This window comes from Lepidochelys kempii, chromosome 1 (genome assembly GCF_965140265.1).
Source record: "Lepidochelys kempii isolate rLepKem1 chromosome 1, rLepKem1.hap2, whole genome shotgun sequence".
NCBI lineage: Eukaryota > Metazoa > Chordata > Testudines > Cheloniidae > Lepidochelys > Lepidochelys kempii.
This window is the reverse complement of record NC_133256.1, coordinates 321,481,296-321,490,961: the sequence shown is the minus strand read 5'-3', so window position 1 is coordinate 321,490,961 and position 9,666 is coordinate 321,481,296. Positions and strand designations below refer to the sequence as shown.

At 44.7% G+C, this 9,666-nt stretch overlaps 1 protein-coding gene across 1 annotated transcript in view; it reads right to left on the bottom strand.

Annotated features, from left to right (window-relative positions):
• Positions 1–497: 497 nt before the first annotated feature.
• LOC140905309 (dol-P-Glc:Glc(2)Man(9)GlcNAc(2)-PP-Dol alpha-1,2-glucosyltransferase-like) overlaps positions 498–9,666 on the bottom strand; it is an 80,628-nt gene continuing 71,459 nt past the window's right edge. Inside the window, exon 3 of the mRNA XM_073328386.1 lies at positions 498–2,206. Coding sequence (XP_073184487.1) covers positions 2,153–2,206 — 54 coding nt within the window. The 3' untranslated portion in view covers positions 498–2,152. The remainder of the gene's footprint in view (positions 2,207–9,666) is intronic.

Sequence of the window (9,666 nt, the reverse complement as noted above, 5' to 3'; positions counted from 1 at the left end):
GGAAGGTTTGGCCTGGCACAGTGCTGAAGAGTTTGCTGGCCAGGCAAACAAACAATCTGGTGTGTCAGGGAATTGTCACACATCTTAGCAGTAGCAAAACTCTCACTTTTTGAGGCTGAGAGGGCTACCACAGTAACTCCCAATTCTGGGAACCTCAACAGATTGTCATAGTGACAGATGATTTTGGGGAAATTTGGGACTGGGAGGGTTAGGTGTCACTCTGCAAACAGTAACTGGGCAGTGGAAGCCAGTGTGTCATCTGCATGCTTATATGCTAGCTGTTGGTGTCAGAGCTGTGAGCCACAGTAGCATAGCATTTAAGGAACACAGTTGCAGGGAAGGCAGCAACACAACCTTGTACTGGTCTGCATTGAACACCAAAGCCTCACATCAACCAGTAACTGTGGAGACTGAAAGGGAGGAAGAAAGAGACAGAAAGGAAGAGAAGAAAAGAAAAGAAATACAAGGAACAAAGGAGGCTGTCAAAAACTTGCCATTTATGCATACTCAATTGTGTTTCATTGCTGTATGGTGCTTAGATATTATGGAGACAGGAGCCTTAGAAATGCATGTATATTTAGATACATTTTTTTTAGAGTTGCTGGTAACAATATAAACTGCAAAAGCTTCACCTTATACATACATTTTATGCACTTTTTTGGATTTCCATAAAATGTATCTATCCAATTACGCTAGAACAGGTCAATTAATTCAAAATAAACCAATTAGATATTAATTCGTCTCACCTGTTGTGATAACTGGGCTTACACATTTACCCTAATTGAGCTCAGTTGTAAAAAGTGAGTGAAGATTTATAAAAGTCACAAAAATATGTAACAACAAATGTTGATGGGAAAAAAGGGAAAAGGAAGAGAGACTGAATTAGTCCAAATAAAAGGCATACTGATATAATTCAAGGACTGTGTTAAGATAATGCCTACTAAACAAGAAAAGCATGGGACCAGAAATCAATCTACTAAAATTGGTGTGTTGGAAATTAGACCTAATGGTTGAACAAAATAATGAGGGGATGACTATTCCACTTATCATCCCCTTTTCAAGTTCTTAAAAGACAACTTTTGGAGCAAAATTAGTAGAAGAAGATGATGGCTGCCAACAACTGCTGCAGTGAGATTTACCATCATGGTTGCCACCCCCACGGTCTTCTGGGTCCTTGGGATCCACCATAACACTATGAGCATTTGTCATTCTGCTCCTAAGAGATTTCCTTACTAGACGGGGCCAGAGAGAGAAACCAGATGACATCATGACCTCCACTATCTCTGGCTAGCTCCCGAACACCAGATGGGATGTGAGACTTTGTTATTAAACAGAAGAAAAAAGAAAAGGGATAGAAAAGAGAAGAAATAGGGTGGGGAAGGAAAAGAACACATAGGGTGTGGGGACAATGACAGTCTGGCTTACCTAGCCAAGACTGTATTTTGCAACACTGCTCAAAGCCTGTGGCTAGAAAAGCAATGTCCTAAACAGCCCAATGCTTGTACAAATTGCCAGGTCTTAGAGTGGTGGTTTCAGGGAGACGAGGAATAAGCAGTCAGAACAGGAGTCAGGTCCAGTGGTCAGAGTCTGAATGCCAGAGCCCAAGGTCAAGAAGAGTCAAAGCATAGGGTCGGAGCTGAAAGTCAGAACCAAAGTCAGAGTTCAAATGCCAGAGCCAAGTGTCAAAGCAGACTCAGAACCAGGGGCTGAGATCAGAAGCAGATTACTGGAAGTCAGGAAAAGCAGGATCAGGCTGGTTCCAAGGCAGGAGCAAGGCTGCAACATGATTGGAATAAGGCTGGGCGCAGGGTAGAATCTAGGCTGGAGAAGGGGTTGGCACACAGATAATCCATGGACATGTGCATTAAGCAACTGCTGAGCCTCTGTAGCTGCTGGGTTGAAGAGCAAGCCACATGACTGCCTTGAAATATCAAGTGGTTCTGCTAGGGCACAGCTGTGTTCATTGACTGTCTGACGGCTGGGCAGGAGCACCTGCCGACACTCATTCCTGATAGGTGGATAAGACGAGGGTTCTGGTGTTTCTCCAGGTATGAGGTTGCAAATGAAAGTTAACAGAAGCTGCTTTTTTTTCCTCTTTGATGTTCTTTTTTCTCAGCTCTTGTGTGTTTGTCTTGTCTTTTAGGAAATGGGATCAGATTTCAGCAGCAGCAGCTCCAGCCCATTTCAGTGACCGTCTTCTTTTTTTCTGCAAAAAGAACAATTATTACCATCTTAATACCATCTGACAGACTGTCAAATTGGGGGGGTCCTTTTAAAATGCCTTCCAGTTAGAGGGAAAGGAACCAAGGAATGTTGTTAAAATGAAAGATTTACATAATATTTTACATTGTAAATGCTTTAGCTGGCTTTCCTTCTTTTCTGTATCTTTAATAAAATGTTTAAAAGATTTGTAATGATGTGTTTTCCATGATAATAAGCAGGATTAGGTGCTGTATATCAAACTCTGAACCTCATTTAAAACATGTTTACTGTTGGATGTTTGACAGGTTCACATTAACACCTTTGACTTTGGGGGCCATTTATTCCATCAGACATTAATACAACACTCCCTCCTGCCCGTTAGGCTCATTAGGTCTGCCCCCTCTAAAATCCTTTGTATCCTACATAGGCGAGCTACCTTTTGGAAACATGGGGAAACAAAGAGGCCTTGAAAGTCAAGACACTCAGGCTCTATCATAGCAAGGGGGAAAGTGAGTTCCAGAGTTGTGAGCCTGTTACAGAACCTTCCATTGAGCCAGGGAACCAGCAACCTCAGCCAATCCCAATTGTAGCTTGTAGGGAGATTACATTCCGATTTCATTTATCATTTAGACAAAATCAATTTGAAGTCTGTGTATGTACCATTTGACATGGGGATGGGGCTATGGGGTAGTGGTTTAAAAGTGGTTCCATTTACCATTGAAATTCAAGGTGCAAGATCAGTAATAAAATCTTTCTTTAGTGAACTTAAATGGCTATTTTGGATTTTTTTTTTTTTTTTTTTTTTGCTGAATCCATCAAACTGTACCAGTCAGTTATTTTTCAATTTGGTTATATTCAGTTTGCAACCCTAACTGAAGTGCATTTGGTGATTTCAGCCTTGGTTTTGGATGGCATCCCAGAATCTAGCAATTAGGCACTATGGTCAGGCAGCATGTTGACTGAATGTCCTATTATCACTGCAGAGAGAAAAGGTTGGGGAGGTAATATCTTTCATTGGACCAACTTCTGCTGGTGAAAGAGACATGCTTTCAAGCTTCACAGAGCTCTTCTTCAAGTCTGGGAAAGATACTCTGTATTTAGCCACAGCTAAATACGAGGTGGAACAGTTACGTAGTCAACACATATTTCGAGGGACTATTCCAGGTGAAGTGGCCTGTGGTCATAGAACAAAAAGTGGGGTTAGTGGGTTACAGATTGCTGTAATAAGCCATAAAACCAGGATTTTTAGTGTAACCCCTTGGGGTTTAGAGAGCATAGCCCCTTTAAATCTTTTTCCTATTGGGGAGGGGGAGCAGTGAGAGAAAAGAGGGAAACTTGGGGGTGTGGCTCTGGAGCCCCGGAAGAGAAGGGCTGCAGCAGGGAGGCCCTGGACAAAGTGAAGGAGAGAGAACCTGCCTGAAGCCTGGGAAGGACAGGGCGGCTGATCGGGGACACCCTAGGACAGGAGCCAGGAGGAGCACTGTGCTAGGGAGGAATGGCCCAAGAAGGACAGGCCGGAGCTGGACCCAGTATCACTGCTGCCCAGAGCTGCATGGGGCTGTGAGTACTGGGGCTTGTGACTCTGCATTGGGATCAGGAGGGAGGCTGCTAGTTAGTTAAGTGGGGAGGTTGTCGCTCTGTGTGGCTTTGCAGAGAGCGGCAGAAGAGGGCACCGGAGGGGTTTGTTGAGGAAAGTTCACTGGCGCCGAAGACAACCAGGAGCACCCAAGACTCAGCACTGGACTCCTGAACTCTGTGTGCAGACACATTGCTCAGTGTCTGCCCTTTCAGACTGTGCTACCACTGGGCCTGTGGGGCCTTGGTTTGGATGCAGCCCTATTCTACTGCTCCCCCTACATTTCCCCTTGTTGTTTTTTTCCTTTCATCCATCTGCAAATAAATATCTCCCTTTGTTATATCCATTGTACTTTTCCTGTGGGTGGGTGTGTTTCACTTTGGGGGGTTTAGAACAGGTGCTCCTGGGGTGGAAGGAATTTTTCCTGCTGCATTCCTGCATGCTTCATCTCTTGGCCAGCGCTGCCTGCAGAGCAGACTCCATCTTGGTCACGAGGGCGCTAAAGTTACATTAGTGTCTAGCAAAGTTATGAATTTAAGCTCCCTCGCTTGTCTTTTGAAAGTGTTGTGGAGGGTTCCTTTGATGACGAGCACTGAGAGATCAGATATAGAGTGATCGCTTTGTGAAAAGTGTTCACCCACAAGTGATGTGGTGTTTTTGTCTTTCATCATTTTCCTGTGTGAGTTCATTCGAGAGCGTAGTGATTGTCTGGTTTCACCCATAGTTGCTATTGGGGCACCTCATTACTCCAGTGTGGGATTCCCTTGTTTAGCATCCCAGGATCTCATTAGCTCTTTTGGCCATAGTGTCACACGGGGAGCTCATGGTCAGCTGTTTGTACACTACAACTCCAAATTCTTTTTCAGAGTCACCGCTTTCCAAGATAGCATCCCTCATTGTGTAAGTGTGGCCTACTTTCTTTGTTTCTAGATATGTACATTTACATTTAGCCATATTAAAATTCATACTGTTTGCTTGTGCCCAGTTTACCAAACAAGCCAGATAGCTCTGAATCAGTGACCTGTCCTCTTCATTATTTACCATGCCCCCAATTTTTATGTCATCTGCAAACTTTCTCAGTGATGATTTTGTGTTATTCCAGGTCATTGATAAAAATGTTAAATCGCGTAGGACCAAGAACCAATCCCTGCTTGACCCCACTGGAAACAAAACCATTTGATGACGATTTCCTGTTTACAATTACATTTTTAGACCTATCAGTTAGCCAGTTTTAAATCCATTTAATGTGTGCCATGTTAATTGTATATTGGTCTAGTTCTTTTGTCAAAATTTTGCATGGTACCAAGTCAAATGCCCTACAGAAGTCTAAATATATTATGTCAGAACTATTACCTTTATCAACCATATTAGTAATCTCACAAAAAATTGTTAGTTTGACAAGTTCTATTTTTAATAAACCCACGATGATTTGCATTAATACATTACCCTTCTTTAATATTTTATTAATCGAGTCCCATATAAACCACTCCATTATCTTGCAAGGGACTGATGTCAGGCTGACAGGCCTATAATTACCCAGGTCATCCTGTTTACTCTTTTTAAATATTGGCACATTAGCTTTCTTCCAGTCCTCTGGAACTTCCCCAGTGTGCCAAGACATATTGAAAATCAACATTAATGGTCCAGTGAGCTCCCTGGCCAGCATTTTTAAAACCCTTGGAAGCAAATTATCTGGACTTGCTGATTTTAAAATGCTTCACATTAGTAGCTGGTATTCAACATCCTTCAGAGATACTAGTGGAATGGAAAGTGTTATCATCACCATATGATAAGACTAGATCATCTGTTTTTTCCCCAGACACAGAACAGAAATATTTATTGACCACTTCTGCTTTTTCTGATTTATTATTGATAATTCTACCATTTCCATCTCATCATGTACCAATACCATAGTCAGGATTTTTTGTTTCTAATATATTTTAAAATCTCCTTATTATCCTTAACTTTACTGGCCATAGATTTCTTATTCTGTCCATTTGCTTTCCTTTTTTATTTAAAAATCCTTTAAAAATCCTTTAATCCTCCCCTTTAAAGTCCTGCAAATTTTTGAAATTCCTTTTCCTCATTGCCTGGTTTGGCGATCACACCTAGCAGCTCTCCATTGTTGACTGCAACTGCCCAGACGACCATGCTGGCTACATACTCCAGATGTGCTGCTGCCTGGAGTAGACAGGAGATATTAGATTGACTGGGCCTGTGGGGAGAACAGGCTGTACAGGCACAGCTCTGAACCAGTCATAGAAACATTGACATCTACAAGCAGATTGCTCAGGGGATTCAGGAGAAGGGCTATGACAGGGACCAACAGCAGCACCATGTGAAAGCCAAGGAGCTGCAGCAGGCATACCAGAACCAGGGAGGCCAACAATCGATCCCGTGCCAAGCTGCAGACTTGCTGCTTTACGAAGAGCTGAATGCCACGCTCAGCTGAACCCCCTCCTCCCCTCTCCCCGATCCTGCCACAGCACAGTGGATACCTCCGAGAAGCCTGAGTCACAAACCCCTGCTGTGAACAGCAGGGAGGAAGAGGTGGTGGACATGGAAAAGGAGGAGGAGAAGGGGGGACAGACTCTACAACAACATATATTATTCTGGCTCATTGTGAAAATGGTCTTTTAAAGCCTACCTGAGCCATATAGGTCCACGCTGAGCTCTTCTAATAGCCCTGGTATCTGGCTATTCAAATTCAGCAGACAGCTGCTCCACCTCTGCCTTCCACCCTGGCAGAAACTTTTCCCCCTTTGCTTCACAGATATCATGCAGGACACAGCAGGCAGCTATAACCATTGAGATATTTTTCTCACTGAGGTCCAATCTTGTGAGCAGACAATGCCAGCAACCCTTCAAATGACTAAAGGCACATTCACCCATCATTCTGCACCTGCTAAGCTGGTAGTTAAATAGTTCATTGGTGCCCCCGCCCCCTATCTGACCCCCCCGCTTCTCGCCCCCCGACAGCCCCCCCGGACCTCCCCCCAACCACCACCCCCTGCTCTCGGTCCCCTGACTGCCCCCAGACTCCCCGCCCCTAACTGCTCCCCACCGCCCCATCCAAAACCCCTCCTTCCTGACTGCCCCCCCCAGGACTCCTGCCCCATCCAACAACCCCTTCTCCCTGACCACCCCCGGACCCCTCACCCCTAACTGCCCCCTGCCCCTAACTGCCCCCACCACCCCATTCAACCCCCCCTCTCCTTCCTGACTGCCCACCCAGGACCGCTGCCCCATCCAACACCCCCCGCGCCCTGTCCCCTGACCGCCCCCCCCATCCTGACTGCCCCCCTGGGGCCCCTGCCGCCATTCAACCCCCGTTCCACGCCCTCTGACCGCCCTTTAATTCTTCACTTGCAGAACAGTTAATATAGAGACTAAGGGTATGTCTATGCTACCATCATGAAATCTGATTGCAGCTTATGTAGACATACATGAGCTAGTTTTAATCTAGCTAGTTCAGGTACTGGAGCAGTGCAGCCACAGCAGCATGGACATTAGTATGAGCTAGCCCCAAAAGTAATTACCCAGAGTTGTACATCCCAGACTGAAGCCTGTGCTGTTGCGGCTTCACTGCAAGTGGTTCCTGAGCTAGCTAGATAAAATTAGCTTGGGTATGTCTACATGGGCTGCAATCCTACCCCATGACTGCAATGTAGATGTACTCTAATTTACTGTAGCAAACGAGAAAAGTATTCAGAGAGAAAAAAGTGGAGTGAAACTTATAACTTAGTCAGAATGGATGTGACTCAAATGAGCCATGTGTCTCATTCCATCCTAAAATTTGATATACAACCCCCTGAGCAAAGTGACATCTCAATTTGAAGATGATTTATTGATTCCAGTAACTCCTGTCTATTTCCTCCCAGATGAAAGCCTCCCACAAAGACGTGATTCTTTGCTTATTCCAGCAGTTTACATCTGAAATTCCAGTGACATTCATGATTTTAGTCATCCCATTTCTTTCCACTGTTCATTTCCTTAAGCCAAAGCAAGTTGATAGTCTGTTAATGGGTCATGCTGGGCTTCTGAATGAAACCTTTGGTGCCTCTTCTAATGCAAATGCATTTCCATGTTAAATTAATATACTTTCTGTGTGAGATTCAAGTTGCTCTTTTAGAAATGTGTTAGTTTGTCTTAAGATACTGTGCCATCTGGCTCGGTAATATGTCACTGTCAGCCTTCTGTCTTTTTAGCTTCATTCTGTTAAACAGTTCTTCAGTGAAGAGGGCTTTGCTTGGGTTGTATATTTATTCATACAGGTTAATAAGATGCTACACAGGTTCAAACAAACTTAGCATAGTGATAGCTTTTTTGCAGGATGTAAATGTGCATTTAATGACAGTAACTCATTCCTGTAAATTTGAAGTGTCATTGTGTTGGAGCTCTTAAGTCTAAAAATGTTGGCAAAGAGCAGCCAAGTATTGTGACTAATTCAGCATCTGTGCAATGGAAAAATATTTATGCTCGTGCTGCCAAAAAGGAGATCATGGCAACTTATTGAACTGAAAAGGCAATAGACCACACATTTATTTGATCTGTAAAACTCTGGCTCAATATTTGACACAATTTATTGTCTCCTAGTGCCAGTGCATGGGGCCAGTTTCTCTGACACACTGCAGCTGCTTTGTGTCTCATTGTCAGTGTTAACTGGCCCTACAGCCAGCCACAGTAGGATTAGTCCAGGATAAGGGTGATCCTCCAGTGACATCACTCCCCCTTTTGGCAGTTGGTGTAGCTGGGAAACGGGAGCATGGCCAGAGGAAATGAGGGAGGAGGGATCAAGGCTGGGATGCCCCTGTGACACACAGACTCCCATCTGCAGTTTTGGCTCCTCAGGTTCCTCCTTTGCTGTACTGATGTAAGTTAAACCAGCCCTAGACCTCTGCTATCACAGCACAAGGGGAGTAGCCCAGCACAGAGCTGCAGCATGTCAGGGGAGTACCTTTGTATACATATACTGACCTGTACTCAGTGCACATCATCTGGACCCCAAGATGTGACCCAGGGGCCAGCTGGCAGTTGGATGGGAGAATTGGTATCATAGAATCATAGAATATCAGGGTTCGAAGGGACCTCAGGAGGTCATCTAGTCCAACCCCCTGCTCAAAGCAGGACCAATCCCCAATTAAATCATGCCAGCCAGGGCTTTGTCAAGCCTGACCTTAAAAACTTCTAAGGAAGGAGATTCTACCACCTCCCTAAGTAACGCATTCCAGTGTTTCATCACCCTCCTAGTGAAAAAGTTTTTCCTAATATCCAACCTAAACCTCCCCCACTGCAACTTGAGACCATTACTCCTTGTCCTGTCCTCTTCTACCACTGAGAATAGTCTAGAACCATCCTCTCTGGAACCACCTCTCAGGTAGTTGAAAGCAGCTATCAAATCCCCCCTCATTCTTCTCTTCTGCAGACTAAACAATCCCAGTTCCCTCAGCCTCTCCTCATAAGTCATATGTTCCAGACCCCTAATCATTTTTGTTGCCCTTCGCTAGACTCTCTCCAATTTATCCACATCCTTCTTGTAGTGTGGGGCCCAAAACTGGACACAGTACTCCAGATGAGGCCTCACCAATGTCGAATAGAGGGGGATGATCATGTTCCCCGATCTGCTCGCTATGCCCCTACTTATACATCCCAAAATGCCATTGGCCTTCTGGCAACAAGGGCACACTGCTGACTCATATCCAGCTTCTCGTCCACTGTCACCCCTAGGTCCTTTTCCGCAGAACTGCTGCCTAGCCACTCGGTCCCTAGTCTGTAGCGGTGCATTGGATTCTTCCGTCCTAAGTGCAGGACCCTGCACTTATCCTTATTGAACCTCATCAGATTTCTTTTGGCCCAATCCTTCAATTTGTCTAGGTCCCTCTATATCC